General features: G+C 49.2%; 1 protein-coding gene across 1 annotated transcript in view; it reads right to left on the bottom strand.

Moving 5' to 3' along the window:
- Positions 1-13,886, bottom strand: part of LOC149353427 (nose resistant to fluoxetine protein 6-like) — a 59,523-nt gene extending 45,637 nt beyond the window's left edge. Inside the window, exon 1 of the mRNA XM_089577349.1 lies at positions 13,633-13,886. Within this exon, the coding sequence (XP_089433475.1) occupies positions 13,633-13,818 (186 nt within the window). The 5' untranslated portion in view covers positions 13,819-13,886. The remainder of the gene's footprint in view (positions 1-13,632) is intronic.
- Positions 13,887-19,258: the final 5,372 nt, after the last annotated feature.

Here is a 19,258-nt window from a genome sequence, read left to right as displayed (position 1 = left end):
GCGGCCGATGAGGCACATCAGGATATACCGCTGAGGCACCCAGCCTAATGGCTGCTCAGCAAAGGTGAATTCATACACGTTATTAAAGATTTATTCTTTTCACCTTCAGATTTTTTTTATTATGCAATAGTGATTGGTGCATATATAAACGCAGCTGGAATCGGCCCGTAAATGCGCGTGTGAAAGAAGCACAAAAGCGACCTAGAGGTTGTATAGACGGTCACCGGATCGTATCTTATATTGTGGCATGTTTTCGGCACGAAGTTAAAGTCACAACAAAGTTTAGGCCAGTTAAACAAGTTGAAACGGCGACGGTGACCCTTTCTAAGCGTCAGTACTTACAAACTATGCTTATTTTCAAATAAACTGGGTTACTTATTGTCACTGTATACGACGCCGCAGTCATTCTTATACCACTTTGTATCGGCCACCAATTGCAGTGGCTGTACTGCAGTGAGCATGGGCTGGCAGTGTTGCCACGTTGGCGGCAGCAAGAAGGACGTGACCACAGCGAGTGCGATCGCCGTCAGTTCTTCGTGAAAGATTGAGGAAAGGCTCGGTAACCTCGTCGTTTCCTCTGTCCGTAGACAGGCTCACGGCTTTAACCAGTTTTAGAACTTCTTAAGATAGCCACGCACCGCGGTCATTGCCACTATCTTTCAGTTCTTTTAAACTCCTGTCGTGGTATTTTTAATAGAGACGTGAATACACTATTGCTGTCGCTGTTTTTTTTTTTTTGTAGACACAGAGGTGCTGTATAGGCATACATAGAGACGCATAAGGGAACTGGCCGAGACGTTCCACATTATCTGGAAGGAAAAAGGGTGGGTCAGTGCATCATCTGCAACGATATCAGCCAAGGAAATGAGCCTGCTGCATAATAGATAATGCCTCTGTGTACGCACATTTGATGTGTGGTGATTTTATCCATGGTAGGCACTTCTGGGTATGATGCTTTGGCTGACGATGCGCATGTGCGTAGATTTTTTGGAATGTATAAATTGATGCGTGTTTTTTCAATAAAACATAGTTGTAAGTTCAGCGCCGTCTTTGTGTCACTTCTCGCTCTTGTCCTGGTTTTCTTGCGCTGTTGCAAAATTATGAAGTGGGGTCGCCTATAGAAAATACCTCGCATTATTTTTTCACTTCTTCTTAGGGCTCTGATCGCCGCCTCATTTCTCCCTATGTGGCAGGAATATGTTAAACAGCAAAGTGCTGATCTGTCAACAACCAGTGAGAACCGAACCGCAGATGCAGCTGAGGGATGGGGGGGAGGAAACACTAACTCGAATCTCTTTGCACCGCAAAACTGCTCGCGGAACTATACCTGTAGCTCGTGCTGTGAGGCCACACAAACACAGAATTTCTGGACATATCCACAGGACTCGTGGAGTCGAAATACGTACAAGAGATTATTTCCTCAAAGGGGCACCAATGTATAAAACGATCAAGTCGCAATACATATGTAGGCAACCAACAGTTCTTGAAACCAATGAAGTCATAGGGGAAAGCTTTTTCCTTTTTTATTTGTGCTTATTGATAAGTGGAAAATTTAGCAGTCTAATAATATTTTATCTGAAGGATAATTGATTACAAAGTAGGTTATATAAGAATAGACAACCAATTGCCGCCGGTAGGATCCGAACCTATGACCTCGGCCTGTCGCGTGCGGTGCTCTACCAACTGAGCTACAGCGACGGATGCCCAACCTTCTACTTTAGAGTGTATTTATGTTGGTAGTGTTCACCAGCGCCACCCTCGTCCGTAGCGGCAGATGTGGGATGTCCTGCATTACCGCGGCTGTCGCGTGGTGCGTGATCGAACGGTGTGGGCAGCAGCTAGCCGAGAACCCTATTATCCTACCTACGGCATCAACACTACCAGACAGTGACGGAGACACGTGAGGGCTTACAGTTGTGGTGTTTCTCACCGACCCGCCGTCTTGACCGCGCCTCTCACGCAAGTGTAGTAATCGACAGAGCTGTATTCCTGGCCGGAGTGTGAGATGGAAGAGGGGAATGTAAGTCGCGCGAGATATCGGCGGTACCAAATGGTCCTTCTAGCTTCGTCCAAGGTAGTGGTGAACACTGGTGTAAATTTACTGATTTCGCAGTGTCCTATCCGGTTGAGGATAGAGGCGAATGTTTGCCGCGACCCTGAACGAGGCTCGAATGAACACTAGCTGAGCACAACTGGTTTCCGGCATGACCTAAGATCTTCTTTCCCTTCTCTCCTCGTTTCCACCTCAGGATCCGAATACAGCTCCGTTAATTACTGCATGTTCGTTAGGGGAGGCTAGAAGCGCGGGTTGGTGAGAAAAACGCCACAGAACTAAGGGCAGTCTTTAGGCCTCCGTCACGAAGGAAATGGCCGTCCGCTTGTGTTTGGGGGCCTGCGCTCGAACAGGCCGCGAAGCCCTGAAACAGATGATTTGATTCTCTATGTCACTCGCTCCTTTCATGCCACAGTTTATGGAGGAATACTTATTTCTGCTGTATACTTTTATTTCGGCGCGCTAGCACTAAGACCTCCCCTCCCCCTCACCGATTTCGCCAATGTCTGTCTGGCCGGTGGGTAACCCGGATGCCTAGGTGAGCCACCTAGGTCACTTGACCTTGTGACGTCATCACAACCTGCCCACTGGATTGTGAGCAAAGTGCCCACGGTGGCAGGTGGCAGTTAAATTAATGGTTAATAGCGAGAGGTTGCTCGGGAAGAGCAACCTGGGTCGCACAAGCCCCACCGATGGCAGCACCTGCCGGGGCAGTGGCGCATCGCTTAACAACTGCACCCCTGCGCCAGGAGTGGTATGAGGATTCACAGCTATCTGTGAATGTAAAGTTGAAAATGACCAATTCCGCATATATGGGCAGTAATCAATTATAACGCTATCGCGCGCGTCATACCTTTAAGGTGGAGCTTAAGTGTCTCCACCAGTTATAGTGCATCAGCACTAAGGCCTCCACTCACCGATTTCGCCGATTTTTGTCCGAAGCCTACTTGACCTTGAAAACCGAACCTTGAACTGAAACCGAAACCGATGTGCTAGCGCACCTAATACGCATTCGGCTTAACCACGATAAATTGTTCGTCATTTTTTTTTATTTTACACTGATATTACCTTGTTTACTTCTACGATCCTATGAATACATTAACGTTTTGAACTATTATTCATGCATCAGACAGGAAAACAAATCGAATCTGCAGGAGCACGGAAACGGTCGGCGCAACGTAGGAGGAAGGCGCCTGAGTGCCCGAGAGTACGTTCATTTCTGTGTACGAAGCGAGGGCAAAGCTACAGCTGAAACCAGCCTCCAGCACAAACCGCGCTCAATTTAAGTTAGGTCCTTCCTACAGTTCTTTTTCTTGAGTTTTACTCAGTATTTCCCAAAGACGTGGAGGCGCTGAGGCCCACAAAAATACTCGCAAATGTAAGCAGCCCTTTCGTGCAGCGGTCGTTTCCACTGGGTGAGCATAATAGGCGAATTCGAATATCGGGATAATGGAACGTGGGAACATCTCGGTGGACTGTGAACGTGTGACATGCGCCCGTGCGGTTTTTCTTCCGCGTATGCGCACGTTAAGTGGTGCTGCGGTGTGCTCGTCATTAGAAACTCTGTGCGCGGCGAACCGCAGCGATCTAGAAACTCGACCTCAAAGTAGCCTCAGAAAGTAGATAATCTGAAAAAACGCTTTTTGCTTGCTGTGGACACCTTTGTAGATCCCTGCGAAATGCAGAAGCCGAACGCACACAGCAAGTGCCAGAGTTGAGCACTGAAGATACAGTATTGCAGGGCCACACGCCGGCAAAAGTTGGATGTCTTTCTGGCCGCTTCTGTCGTTTCGACTGACCGATCTGTCACTGTTGTTCGTTGCTCAAGCCTACTAAACAAGGACAAGTGTTATAAGTTAGGACGCAAATGAAGCTAAATACTGGAAGGAGGCGGGGGAGGTGTGGCCAGAAGAAAGACTAGGCCTTGTTTTTGTTCACGGGTGTGTTGACACATCGTCAACGAGTCACTGACGAATATATAACTCCAGTTTTGAAGGCTAACGCATTAGCCGCAAATGCTAAACGCGTTCTGACACCTTTGAGTGTTCGGCTTCCTTTGCGAGCAGAGCTGGCAGCTGATTTAGCTATAGGTGGTCACTTACAGAAGGTTCGACGTCGGAAAAGAAAGTCTACCTGCTTGAATCGGTACAACTTTTTTTTCTTTGCTGCTTTTGCTCCGGATCTTTCTCTTTTTTTTTTCCTTTCCAGGCTAAAGGTGACTCAACCCGGATCGTGTGCACAGTGTGGCGTCAGCGCAGCCTGCTGCCGCCGGCGACGCTAACCGTGAGAAGTCCCGCTACCCGCGTACCCCCCACAGCGCGCGCTGACAATTGAGGAAACATATAGGAGCGAAGCGAGGGAAACGAAAACACGTGTCCCTCCACTCTGTACGAAGCCCGCAAGGTAACTCGAGGGAGGCAAGCGCACGCGAGCATACAGGAGCGTGACAGGCAAGCAGCGCCGCGCTCTCCCGCGTCGCTGCTGCTGCTTCTTCTGTTGGACGCAAATAGTGCTGGCTCTCGCTCGGACCACCGCCGCCGCTGCGAGTGCTGCTCGTACGGGCGCCCGGGCGGCAGCCGTTTAGGTTCTTGCCCGACGCGCGGAAACGGTGCGCGCTGGAAGAAGGCACGAGCCACGTGCACGCTCCAGCGACCGCACGCTGAGAACGAAAAAGCCGACAAGTTGGAAACTGCCGAGGATGCGGAGAGAAAAGTGGAGGGGGGGGGGGGGGGGAGGCAGGAAAAAGTAAAGAAGAATGTTGAGCCGGCAGTGCTCGTCGTTCTTTCCCCCGCGGCGGCGGAGCGGACCCAGTGACCTGCATCCCACAACCGAGCCGGCTCGTTAGCAGTGCTCGCGGTCAACGCGCTTTCTGCTCTCCTGTTTCCCCTCGCGGATCGGCTGTGATGGGCATCGCGCCTTGGCCCTCCGGGGCCCGATGCGAGAGAGTGCATCGCGGGCACCCTACCAGAGTCGATGGCCGGTGACTTGGTAGCCCGACTGAGCGATGGGTGCCTCGGGCTCCATCTAGGACGCAGGGAACAATTCAAGCGTGTCCGATCTGCAGCATTCGTCGCAGACATTCCAACGCCTCTAGCGCACACGCAGAAAAAAAAAAATCACGATAATAATAAGTGGTTCCTTATGTGAAGAAAAGAACAATAAGGCATCGTGCTTTTCCCGTCCGGGGAAAAACAGACATTGGTTAGAAAGCGCACTTTCCTGAAACCACTGAGTATGGATTGGTATTATTGGCGATAATACGCGCGATGTTGATGGTGGTAGTGGCGATGACCACTGAGGACAACCGAATCCGCGGGCTGAGAAGAGCTGCCTATGTTTGGGTACGGTCATGACTCGGCCATAATGAAAAAAAAAAGAAAGCAACAGTGACAAGTAAATAAAGTGAACTAAAATAATACAAAAACAAAATCAATAGTCAAGCGGGAGTAATAAAGAAGGAGAGTGAATTTATAACGCAGCTTCAATACACTGACCCGAGGGGGAAAATTGTGAGTGGACGACAGGAAAGAGATGATAAATTGAGAAAGCCCACAACTTCGAGAGCGTTAAAATTCGTAGGGAAGCATCCGTATTCTCTCGTACCTATATATATGGCGGAATGTTTTTCTCATTTTCCTCTCAAGGTGCGTTTTGCTCAGACTTCATATATGCCATTTCTGAGGTGGCTTTTTCCATTCCCTTTTAAGCATCGGCGTAAGTGCGTACGCAGGCCTTTGCCTGCAGGCCTTTGCCTGCGTACACAGGAATGACAGCGGAGCTCCTGAGATGTTACCACTGAATTCACCCGGAACGCCTCAAAGCATTAAATATCTTGCACCGATAATGGCTCAATGTTTTCACGGTCACCAACCTTTCATTGAATGGTCGACGTATCATCACGTTCCAAAGCAACACTGCTATGAGGCACGCTGTAGTGCAGGGCTACGGGATAATTTCGACCATGTCGGGCTCTTCGGCGAGCTCCGAAATCTCAGAATATGGCTTTTCAAAAAAAAATCACTAAACCCCTATCGAAATGCAGCCGCTGCAGCTAGGTTGAACTAGTGACCTTGGGCTCGGAAGCCGAACGCTATCGCTGTACACTGAGGCCCTGCATTGGGTAGCAACCCCTTAATTTTCGGTAAGCGCTAAACAGATGATGGTGTTCTAATCGGACTTGCGTAACGAGATAAGCACGTTGCTGCAGTCCTTTAAAATGCTGCCGCTAACGCTTTAAATTCTTCTGAGCGCGCCGTACATCTTTTGCGCAGTGATGTTTTTCTTGAACTGCCGCTTAAATCACTAACATATCGGCCAGATGCTCTGACGAAAAAGCAGCGCATTTATGATTAATAGCGCCATCGTCTGTACGCCAAACTAAAATATTGGCGCAGAATTTAGCAGGTTGCATTAAACAAAGAAAAGTTAACAAAGATATGACGATCTCAGCAAGTCCAGGTAGATAATAAAGAATACTCAAGAAAAATTTATTTCAAGTGAAACTGTCATTAGCATTCATCTGACCGACGAACTCGCATCCTGAAATTTTAGTTGAACAGGTCGGATGATTAGTGAAAGCGATAATATTCCGTTACGCTCTATGAAGACGTGGCTATAGTTTGATCTCGCATTTAAAAAATGCACGTTAAGCACTAAGACTTTGCACCGTTGAGAGAGAACCACATCTTAAAGTTAAATATGCTCGCTGGCCGTACAGCCAGTTTTACACTGTTTGCTCCTGCGGCTGTACGAGCAGTTCCGTATCGTCTTCGCTTACTTCACATCCATTAACGACAGCGGAATTACTGCGGAACATCCTGTTGGGCTAATTACGGCAACAAACCAAGTTTGGATGAAATCAAACGTTTCCAAGAATCGTCGCCTTTTCGTTCAGGCATTTTTCAACGCCAACTCTTTCCTTGCTTCAAAAATTTCGTGAATAATTGACTGACGTAGTGGTTTATGTATGTCAAAGCTACACCTGGGCTCTGAGAAAAACCGTACACAGGTGGGCTGTGGTTTACTTTTTGGCCACACGAGGTTCTCTCAAGTGCGCATAAATATCAGCGCACAGGTGTTTCTGCACCCTCCATCAAAGTGTGTCCGGCGCGGCCAGAACCCGAACCCGCTACCGAGCAGGAGAGCGCCACAACCGCTAAATCCCCTCGACGGGCTCATGCACGACACCCCATTCGCGCCAGGAAAGGGGTAAGCCGATTTGCGCATCTGTGAACGAGGAAGTGTCGGGCGACGCAAGAGACTGGCGCTGGCTTGCGCAATCGAGTGAGAGCATATGTGCCTCGATGACACGCTTTCGAACGACGATCTTCCTCTGATTGCTCTCCATCCTCTGAGCGTCGAAGACTGTCAGCGACTCGGTAGCCTAAGTTGCAGACAAGCTCTACCGAGGCTACTTGCCGCAAACAGAAAATAAGAAAGAAACAAGACTATAGAAAGGGCACGGATGATAACCATGGCATCACTAGGGACCAAGACAGGCAACACGAGGAATGCGAGTACGCTCCTTCCGTTATATTTCGATCTCTCAGCAGCGCGGGCGCAGTCCGAGACAGCTGAGCGTAAAGTTATTCGCCAGGTAACGTCTTCCAACAACGACGGTGATGAGCTACGAGCCGCGCATTGAGGAGCAAATAGTTGCGTTCCGGAGTAAAGCGAGAAGGTTTTTTGTGTTTTTGATTTGATTTTAAAACATAAAAGGCCACAGGGGACAAGACACATGACGAGCGCAGACTAACAACTGGTTGAGTGAAGCTACGCCTCATTAATTTATCTACAACAATGCGTATGCGGGCCAAGCACTCAAGACCATACACCCATAATCAGATTTATCTTATCAAAAAAAAAAGAAAGTTACAAGGCTATAATCATCGACAGCGCGAGAGAAAGCATCAGAGACAAGAGCCTGGCTGTACTCCCTTTAGTAGTTTTTTTTTTTTTTTTCGAAACGCCAAAGGTCATGAAAGAACCCTACAAGGATAAGATGAGATGAGAGCCACGGCGCGATACGCTAACAGCGCCCAGGCGATAAACAGCGCACGACATCGGACTGTTGAAGGTCCCTGAAAACTGTGCCCAAATACGAGAACGAACCGGGTCAACAGCAGAACTTGAAGGGGGGAAGTGTAGCCAGGCAGTGGTTTTCGCTGCTCCCAGTAGTCGTGTTACCGCCTAATGCCAAGAAAGGGTCGCTAAGTACGCTCTCCGCTAGAATGGAAAAAAAAAAAAAAGCTAAAGGTTGTATCTAGGCGGGAGTAGGGGGTGCAGCATTCCTTTTAGAAGCTTAGGCCACCTAATTTTTTTCATCCTGCCCTTGTAATTGGTCGGTTGACCTGCGTGACACCGCGACCACAAAGTATGCCCCCTCTCTCTTAATGTAAGAAAGTCGTAATCCTGGACCGGAATCGGAACCTCGCATGCTATATATGGCCCATACGAAAAAATGGTTCAAGGCCGCGACCGGCCAGGTCAGGTCGGTGGTTCTATAACCCCCCGTCCACTGGTGACAGTGATCCATCATCCGTAGCCGTCGTAACCGCTATAGGCATCGCATAAGCAGCAACGCCAATATCACTTCCACTCGACGCGATGGTTTCCATCGCGGCCACGGCGACCCGCGAAGATGCGCTCCGTGCAACTTGGGAGGGCAGCTTCCACGGAGCGACGCGGATCAGTGCAAAGCACACAGCGCGAAAGATAGATAAGAAAGGAACAAGGCAGAAAGAGACGGGGAAAAAAAAGGCGCGATATAGCACGCAGGCTCTAAGAAGGGATGGCACACAACCTTGACCCGGTGGCTACAGATGAGCCGTCTGTCGCTGTACACACTCGCGCCTCTCACGGCCATCGCGCGAGCATTGAGCACGAACGGGCCTCCGTCTGTGCGTATGCGTTGGAACAAGACAGGGTTTTTCCGCCAATGGCACCACCGTGCTCTTCGTCGAGACCATACACACCTCCTTGTCAGCGACGCTCTTGGGATCGATTCCAACCCCATAGCGAGAGGCGAGGGCGGATGCATTCATTACGCGCGCGCATACATTTTCATGCGCATTTCCGCGAAACCGACGAAACTGTAGTATGCTACGTCCCACGCATTCCTTGGTCATGCCTCGAGTGTGGCGCACTCCGCCGCAGAGCAGCCCGAAAGGAAATGGGCGCACATCAGGGTACGAGGAGCCGCGTGGGAGGCGCACATGTTTTCCCAGCGCAACGGTGCGCGGAAAAGCGACGATGTGGCGACGCGATCTCAAAAATACTGAAGCACGATACACTGCCGTCGTGCACGACCCCAGGGTTGTATGGAACCACATCAACGAACACGTCCAGAAACAGTGAAGTAGCCAGAAAACTGAAAATTTCCCTAGTTAGAGTAAAGTAAAGAAAACGAACGCATAGCATTCTACTATTATCTTGGGGATTCGTAACGGTTAAGGAGAGAGGAAATCGGGTTCTGCCGACAGCAATATACAAATGAACGCCCAAAGCGTCCAACAATCGTACCTTACAAGCTCCAGCCCCGAAATCGATTAGCAAGCCGAAGGATAAGGAGAAGGCGAGACATAAACGCTGCGTGACACAAACTGTATTGAAGAAAGTGTCATGCGATGCAGTCGTCTTGAGCGGCTGTGCTTGCAAGCAGCTTAATGTGACGCGTCCATTCGTTCGAATGAAGGCGAAGTAACGACGAAAAGTGTCTTCTCATGTCCAACAGATTGCCGCGTGTCTGCTAGTTTCCAGCAAAATTATGTTTTCTTTAGCCCTTGTTCAGTCTCCGATTGCGTCTTCGCGTAGCTCTCGAGCCTTGCTGACTATTCCAATGCCGCAGCCTTCGCTTCGTAGAACGTCTCACGCTGACGGCAACTCGATACATCTTGCCTCAACTCAGGCTCATGCGAACACCTTACTGCATTTTCAGACATTCTTATCTAAACACGCATTCATATCGGGAACACATAAACGGGAAAGCCTTTTTATCCGCAATGCCTATCTATAGGCTTACCCCAAGTTTTCCGTGAGATAAGAACATTCGAGGAAGCGGTATGTAATGTCCCGGTAGCAGTCTCACTTCTACGCCCGCACATGATGTAAAGAGTCTTTTCATTCCTATTTTTATATGTGACGCTCGATCTCAAATTCAGCCGTTTCACTGATACCAAGAAAGCGTTAACAAAAATAAAGCGAATTTTTTTTTTGAAAAGACGACGTATTTACTTTGCGCCGTGCGCACAGCAAACGATCACCACCATAAAGCATTTTGTGTATGTGTGTTTTTTGCAGCACGCGTACGGCTGCACTTTATTCACCCATAGCAACAGACCCCGTTCACAATGCTTCCGCTGCATACCGCGCCATATTTATTTGAATGCTTGTACACAGAACGACGACAGTGTTTATGCAAGGGGTGCCTTCGAGTATATACTCACGAACATCTTTCTTTTTTTTCTTTTCATAAACAACACCCATCACCTAAGTGCAGCATCAATTTTAATTTCCAGCGAAAAACTTTACATTCCAAAATTTTTCCAGCATTTCGAGTGAAAGGAGAAGACAGGTGTAATGAATAGGTGGTTCTATAATATGGCCGTGTATCTGCGAAATGACAACATGCTGTCTTCCTCGCGACATATATTCCGAAGTGTTAAACTGATCACTTTGTAGGAGCAGTAAGGGCAAAAATACTCAGGCAATTTAACATCGCCAAGCGTCGCTGTAAATCGGAGTAGGAACCCTATAGAACAAGCCAGGTTTTGAATCTTGTCTTACAGGTTGCTCTCAAGGACCACTAATCAAATCCTATAACACGCCACACAAAGAGACCAAGCTAGAGACAACGGAACATATTAAATGCGCCAGCATTCGTTGGTATCGTAAAAAAATACAGGAAGAACGCTCTTCATCCCCCTGCCTTTTCGTATGATTGCGAGGACAGCGGAAAGCTTGCTCATCGTAATTTACTGTATGCAGCACGAGCGGCGGCTCCAGCTCAAACCACAGCAATCTAAACATGCCGAAAATTAGCACTCAACGTCACCGCCGGACATGCCATAAGCGCAGTAATACAGACTGGTTTACCAGTTCATGTATCGAGGAAGTCCGAAATTTCGCTCTTTTAATCCGCCAGCGCTGATCGAAGTTAAGAATCGACAAGTCGGTCACAATATTTGCTGCGTGCTCAATCCATCCAAGACTCAAGAAATGCGCAAAACGTCCACGCTGTCGGATAAGTTATTACAGCGCTGACGCAACGCATTCTGCATTACAGAAGCGCCGCTGTCGCTTCTTGTCTTCTATATTTGCTTAAGGAAACGTTGTTTTTCCTCCTACGCTCTGTTCCACTTCTTCAGCGCGTCCCTCGGCGACTTCCGCCCTTGCAGCAATCGGTCAGCGTCGACCGCCACACTTCCGGCTGTCGTTGTCTGGCCCGTCCGCACGGCAAGGTTATAACACGCGCCTCAGTCATGGATGCGCCCTATACTACGTGTCGAGCCTGCAGGTCGAATCGCAAAGCCAGAAAGGACTCGCTACGCCTTACATTGCATGGTCTGCACAAGAAACTGCCGGATTGCACGGTGAGCCAAGAGTCGCAGCGCGTGACGATCGTCAAGGGTATACGGAACACGAAGGAGAACTGCACTATATATGGGTTTCGCTGTTTTCGAGGTGAATCCCTGAAGGGCCACGTAACGCTGAGGAGAAGCGTATGTATAGCCTGGCAGACGTCAACGCTAAAGGTGGAATATGCCGCTTCTGGCTGCTTCCGGGTGCACGCAAGTTTATAGCGTGATGCATATCAGTCGTCAGTTTTAAAGTCGGGCGAGAGCAACCCTAAAGAAACTAGAAGCACGGAAATCGTTTTCTCGAGCCCCGGGCCTGGGCTGCTGTGGCACTTCGCGGCAGTTCCTCTCACTCTGCTCGCGTTACATAACTACGCACGCAAGGACGTTTTCTTGCACACGTCATTTGCGTCGTATAATAGCCTGAGTGCGAGTTCTCAGCGGTAGAAAGAAAAGGGGGGGGGGGGGGGGGGGGACCACTGCGAAGGCATGTCGTTAACGCTCGTTCTGTTCCTTCTCCACGCGCGAGTGAGTTCCTTCTTCTTTCGACCTCGTATGCGTCTACGGGGAGCGAATGATCAAAGCCCCAAATCGTCCGTTTCCGTTTCCACAACTCGAAAGAATGCGTACTGGGAAATGGTTAAATTTAGCTCGGTCAAGAAAGAGCAAACCGAGTTTGAGGACGAGTTGAGAGAAACTGCCCAAAACCGTGTCTTTCGTCTTCTCACATCGTGATCGCGGTATAAGCCGCAAATTTTTTACAACCCTGTACTCAGCATTCGCCAGATGATCGTGTACAGACGGTACACTCGATACTATTAAGTCCAATTAAAGCACACATTTGAAGCACATTGGTGGCACACAGGAGTAGTAAAGCTGCACGCCCGACATTACGTCGTCGTTTCACTGAATTATAATGCCATTAACTATTTTAACTCTTCTGACCAGTGGAATCTCTAGCGCGAGCTAGGGATGTCAGCGGTCCCTAGCTCGCGCGTCCGATGTCCAGCCGATGGTGGAGCTGCATTTTCCCGTAGGCTACGTGACCAGAAGGATGCTAGCGCGCGCTCCTCAATACTTCGGTGCAAGTTTAAAGTCACCGTGCATTTATAGCTCCCTTTGGTACGAACACCACATTAATAAATCACGTTGGAGCAGGGGTGACCATCCCTGCACCATCACTCCTTCAAACTCGAATTCGCAGTCGCGCAAGTTCCGTCTTTGCCAAAAGTAACCGGGCTGCATTGTTTTATCCTCATTCACATAGTAGAGCACTTATGCCCCCCCCCCCCCCCTTTTGTCTCAAGGTTTAATTCTCTGCAAGGTAGGTAGGAACAACGCCTGTCCTCATCTTCCAAGACCTTTTGATCTCAGGGAAGCCTCAAGGGTTTTACTAAGTGAGTGAGAAGCAAGACTGTGCGGACGACACCAAACGGACACTAATGGGAAATTCAAAACGAGGAAAAGTAGCCTCCAGAGCGCTTTCAGAAGCTGTAGGCCGCTACAGGTCAGGTCCACGCATCCCCACGCGCTTACCTCAGATGAGCCCCGTTAATGGCACAGTGAAGCGCGGCAGGAAGACAAGACTGTCTGCGCCTCTTCGTTCATGGCATTGGAAACAGTGCGCTCTTCGCCACAGCTTTAAGGATTGTGCGCACCTACGCAGCATTAGCGTGTTCAGCCACCTATATGCAGCAGCGCCTGGAGACGTGAAAGAAAGTGCTCCTTACTTCCTAACAAAGTGCGCGGCCGCCGCTGGTAACAAGAGTGTGGCCGGGAGAGCGCCGGACGGAATTTTACCCGTTAGTCCGGCGAGGCGGCCTAAACTTGGCTTCTAAACTGCAGGAGCAGGCCGTACCCGTTCCATCGAAATCGAAAACGGCTCTTGCCCGTTTATTCCTGCCCCACTTCCTCCTCTCGCGCGCGACGTGCGGAAGGCGCGCACGGGAATCGCGCGCGATGACGGCGACAGACTGGTCAGGGTGCACCGCGCCGTGCGCTCACCTTGGTCTGCTCGTCCGACTCCAGAGCGTCGTCAGCGGCCGCGCCGGATGCGGCGGGCGTCGAGGATGCAGGTTCGCCATCCTGCGCCCCGCTCGCCGGCACCAGCAGCGGGCTGAGCAGTAGCAGCAGCAGCAGCAGTAGCGGCCGCAGGGCCGGCCGGAGCAGCGCCGCCGGAGACGTTCGCATAGTGGAACGGCTTGAGATTCGACTGGGCCTGCCGCCGAAATGGGGTCGGTCCCTTCCGTATATACGGCGCCGGCACTAGCGGCGCGGCGCTTTCTCCAAAACGTCGGGCGCGCGCGAGCCGGCGAGGGAAGCAGCGAGAGCGGGAACAGCGCATCGCACGCGTTTTCCCTTCTGGCTGCTGAGAGGGCGAGGGAGAGGGCGAAGAGAGTGCATCTTCGCGCAGTAGGGAGAGATAGATGCGAGAGGGGGGAGAGAGAATGCAGTCAGCCAGAATCTGAGAAAGAGGACCGCACGCGACCGCCCCTTTTACGGCTTTGCTGATGGTCCTAATCAGGGCCTCTTGTTCAGACCTCTTCCCCTGGTTGGTCTTCGGTTTTATGCGCTCCTCTGTCTCGTATATCGGAGAGAGGTGAAGGGCGGGAGCAATACTGCGGGCATCAATTGCCTATCTTTCCTTCTGCCAAGGCCACTGACGTTTCAGGCTATCACTGTTGACAAATCGAGACAAGACACATGCTCATCGGCCTGCTGCGGACGCACGTCAGTGAACGCACAGATTGCGTAATCGCTCCTTAAATTGTAAGAGCGCCCGTATAGCATTCGCTCCGACTCGAACCAGAAATAAAAGGCACGAGTTCCTGTATTCTATTTTTATTTTATTTTTTACTCTCAATAGTGGGATCGTGTAGACATGGCACGAAACCCTGCGTCTCGGTTCCGGCTGCATGCGGCGGTCTATTCCATTTGGCTCGAGCTTAGGAAAAATGAGACGCACGCAGTTGTGGCGTGTGCTGGAGCGGTCCTAAATGATTAGCCGTGCGTTAACTGCAACCATGCCTTTCTTGTTGTTCTTCTAGCCCACCAAGCTCCATTTTCGAGACATCGAAAAATCAGTGCTCTACTGAATATGGATTTAAACGTTAAGTATCGATATCAATAGAATCACGTGGTGTTGCAATTGCAATTATAGTCCCACATCGTTGGCTGATTGTTCTCAGCGCACTACATACACGCACTACGCACCCAAACAGAGAGGAACTCAAGAAAGCTTCCGCTGTTGCACACTGCTATTGTAGCTGACACTACGTGGCTAATGGAAGAAAGTTAGGCTAATTGGTCTCCTTGCACAACAAAAAAAGAGTAGCGCTACAGACGCGGACTAATTAAGAACGATACAGGACGTGCGCTACTAGCGCACGTCCTGTCTCGTTCTTTCTTTGTCCTCGTCTATTCTTTTTTATGATGCAACGTCGGTGCACCACGGCAAAAACCAACAGTAAGCTGACATCAGCTGTTGCTCTAGGTTGTCTAGATCTCACGCGGTTTCGTCACCCGTCGAGCCAGCCTTGCACGACGTACGCTACTGGCCGAGAGGCGCGGGTGCCACGTGGCTAGCTCCCGCTCATGTCTCGTCGTACTCTCGCTGCTGTCGCCGATGCAAGCGTGCGCGGGCGCCCAGGAAGTGCCCGAAAGGATATGCACTCGCGCCTTGGTATGAGAGTGTGGTCGCTAACTATTCCCGTGTGCGCTGGCGGCTGCTCGCTGATCCCGGCTTTTCGTACCAAAGACCGAATAAAAAACTTCTAATCAAAAATTCACAGATGATTACGATAGTCGGCAATGCGAAATTTGAGCGCAGCTCTTCTCGTAGAGGAATGGACAGCCTTCCTATTGTCCATTCCTCCGCTCTCACCGCGGCGGGTGGCGTTTCGCTCTATTACTGCCTGTCACGGTTGTCAGGTGGCGTGTTACGCCGACTACGCCGACGCCGAGGACTACAACGTGGAACCCAGGAACGGGCGCCTAAGAGCTGCTCTCTGAAGCTTGGACAATGCGATGCAAAAGAAAGTTCGCCGTGAGCTGCCGTGAACAACCACGAATACCATACAAGAGGAGAGGGGGGTGAATACTAGGGCATGTCGGTCGGTATACACATTGGTTCTTGATATATAGTCTCCCAAATGATAAACCACGCAGCTTTAACACGATTACTAGGCAGGTAGTTAAAAAAAAAGCAAAGAAAGGGGCACTGGTCATCCTTGGGGATTTCAACGCAGCTAATACGGCTTGGGGCAACAAACAAGAATGCAAGAAGGGTGGAAACCTAGCAGAAGGTATGACAGAATCGCTCACTTTGCTAAACTAATCAACCGACAGGAGATAGCGAAGCCAGAGACACTATCCAGATCTCGAAATGGTTAAAAATTAGAAAAAAAAGGCAGACAATTGCGACAAGAAGCTGGAAAGTGACCACAGCATAATAGAAGTTAGGACCCAGGGGAGTAATTGGAGGACATAGCGCACGAAGCCAGACTAACGGACTGGAACCTTCTTTGAGAATATACAGGGCGGAGTGGCGGCAGGCAGGTAATACTAGACATCGAAACTTGAGGGGGCACTTAAACTCCTCCTTGAAGGGAATATGAAGAGGTTTTAGAAACCAATGAGTTGAAAAGGGCCGAGAAAAGGGCCGGATGTGTGAAACATGTAGTTAAAGCCTGCGAAATCGTTTTGCGTTAGCGCTTGAAATGGTGGCGTAATCGCCAAATAAAGCAGCGTCGGCGTTCAGGCTTACCTGCAGGGCACAGCAAAGGGCTGAGGCCCCAATAATGACGTCACGTTCGATGCCGCTACGTTTCCAGCGAAGAAACAATTGTTTCGTGGAAGAAACCCAACGCCATAGAAGGTGAACATCACGAAGCATTGTTTGGCGGCGTCAGACAACGCACGGCAGGATGCAGGCAAAGGCAGCGGGCATCTGAAATTTCGGCAACAATAACGTCGCTACAAGTTTTCCCGCACCCCTCCAACACAGTGAGAAGCCTGAACAGTGTCGCGGTTTTAATCGACGATTACATCAGCATTTTAAATGCTAATGCAAAAATACTTTGCATGCTAGAAACTTCATAGATTCAGATTCTTGAATAACCTCGTATTCTAAAAAAAAAAAAAAAACACTTCAGCTTCCCTTTAAGGGTATGACGCTATAGCGGTAGTGGACCCCTATAGCAGCCTGGGGTCCTCTTTGTTTTTCATTTCGCTGATACGGTCATTGTCTACTTCACATTCATATATATCCCTGGGAGTCCTAATATACCACTCCTGGCGCAGTGGTGCAGCAGTTAAGTGATGCGCCACTGCCCCGGAAAGTGACTTTCAAACACAGCCAATGGTGGGGCTTGTGAGACACTGCAGATTTCCCTTGCCAAGCAACCTTTCGTGACCAGCCATTACTTTAGCTGCTTCCTGCCACGGTGGACGCGCTGTGATGACGTCACAGAGTCACGTGACCTAGGCGGGCCGCCTGCTTTTTCGCTCAAAACGCCGACTTCGGATTTTCTGCAGAACGGAAGCCTTGACGCTATCGCGTTTATAGGTGGACACTAGAAGTTAGCAAATACATTTCAAAATTAGCCGAAACACTGCGAACAACTGCAGACCACCCAACAATAGACAACCAACTCCTGCACCTTCTGAAAGCAGGAGGGAGCTTGCAAAAAAAGTTGGAAAAAACGTAGGCATGACAGGAAGTTAAGAATTCTAATCGCGCAACTGGAAAGATAAGCCGAGGATTATGCAGATGAACTCTTGAAGCAGAACTGGCGACGAATATGCGGTGACAAGCAGAGCAAGCTAGGGTTAGCTAAAACGAAGAATCTACTTGAAAGCATCATTAGTCCACTAACGGGTAAAGGGGAATGAAATAGGGATACGATTTGGGCCTTCCATGCATAGGAGGGTAATATGAAGAGCTCATCCAGGGCCTTAAAGAAGCCCAGCACCCAGACTGCAAAGAGTGCAAGGATAACTGTGCAAGAATTAAAAGCGGGATTCGCCCACCTACGTCGAAATTCCTCTCCCGGCAATCACAGCAAAACCAACAAGGCTTTAGTAAATCTAGATGACGACTCCACCAGCATTTAACCAATTTATTCAACAAATGCTGGGACGGGGGCGCTATGTCCGCAGCATATAAGGAGGCTGAAATTTCGTTTACTCCCAAGCGCGGTAAAGAAGCTAATATAAACGCCCTAAGACCTATATATCTAATATCATGCGTGGGTAAGCTCATGGAGCACATTGTCCTGAAGAGACTACAAGGGCATATAGACAGGCTTAGGTTACTACTGGGCACCATGTTTGGATTCTGTTCCAAACTATCGATACATCATATTTTGCTGCAACTTAAAGATGGCATTCTAGCGAGAGATAGTAAAGCCATCACTGAGCGCAATACTCGCCCTTGACCTCAAAGGGGGTTTGGTAATGATAGACACGATAAGATCCCCAGACACCTACGGACCATCAGTTGTGGTAAACGCGTGTGTAATAATTTCGTAAGTGATAAAACAGCAAGGCAAAGCGTTGTGGGTGTCAAATCGAAACCAGTCAAGTTAGGCAGGGTAGGTACGCCACAGGGAGCAGTACTGCTCCTATGCAATCTCGCCTTGACAGGACTGCCGAAAAAACTAAAGAGTCTAGAAAATGTTTAACACGCTCTTTACGCAGACGATATTACGATACGAGTAAACCTAAGCACAGAAGGATCCGTACAGGAAAGCTTACAACAGGCAGCAAATGCAGTCCGAGAATAGGCCACCGATTGTGTAGTACAGTGCTGACCATCCAAATCAGAACTTCATGTTGTCATAAGGAAGACTAAAGGAATATACCCTGAACAATGCAACATCTCAGTCACCATCTGCGGCGAGGAAATTACAATAGTTAATACACTAAAAATTCTAGGCTCACATACAAGAGGATGTAGGCGATATAGTAACTGTTCAGCGACTTACTGAAGTAACAAGACAGCTGCTTAGAATGATAAGCACAATCATCAACTCTAGCCATGGCATAACAAAAAATTCAATAGGTCTTGTCAAAACCTTCACTATGAGTATAATCGTGTATGTTACGCCCTACCTCACCCCAGGAAAAGTGAGAAAGACAACATAGGCATCTTAGTCAAAAAAGTCTGCAAACAACCACTAAGACTCTCTATGTATACATCCACCCGCAAACTAGAAAGCTCAGGGGGGCATAACACACTGGACAAACACATAGAAGCACATCGCACTGCCCAGAAGGTTCCCCTCGCAGCTACCCACACAGGGAGAGAAGTGCTTAAGAGACTAGGTGCGCCTAGGGTATACACCACAAAGAATAAATGAGAAGTCCCCGTTGAAATCAGAAAGAAAATTCACATAACCCCCCCTGTCCAGAAAAATGCATTCGGAATATCATTCAGAAAATTGCAAGCCAGGGCAATCTTCCTTAAAAACGATATGGAGGATTAGCCAATTTTCATTATACGGATTCCGCAACATATGTAAACGGCAAAATGTCTGTGGTATTAGTAAATACTCACTAAATGCTAATAAATATGCCTCAATAGAGACTGAAGACCCTCACGAAGCAGAAGAAATTGCCATGGCACTTT

The sequence above is a fragment of the Amblyomma mixtum genome, chromosome 3 (genome assembly GCF_055824585.1).
Source record: "Amblyomma mixtum isolate Tamu chromosome 3, ASM5582458v1, whole genome shotgun sequence".
In the NCBI taxonomy this organism is placed as follows: domain Eukaryota; kingdom Metazoa; phylum Arthropoda; class Arachnida; order Ixodida; family Ixodidae; genus Amblyomma; species Amblyomma mixtum.
This window is presented reverse-complemented; position numbering and strand designations above follow the sequence as displayed.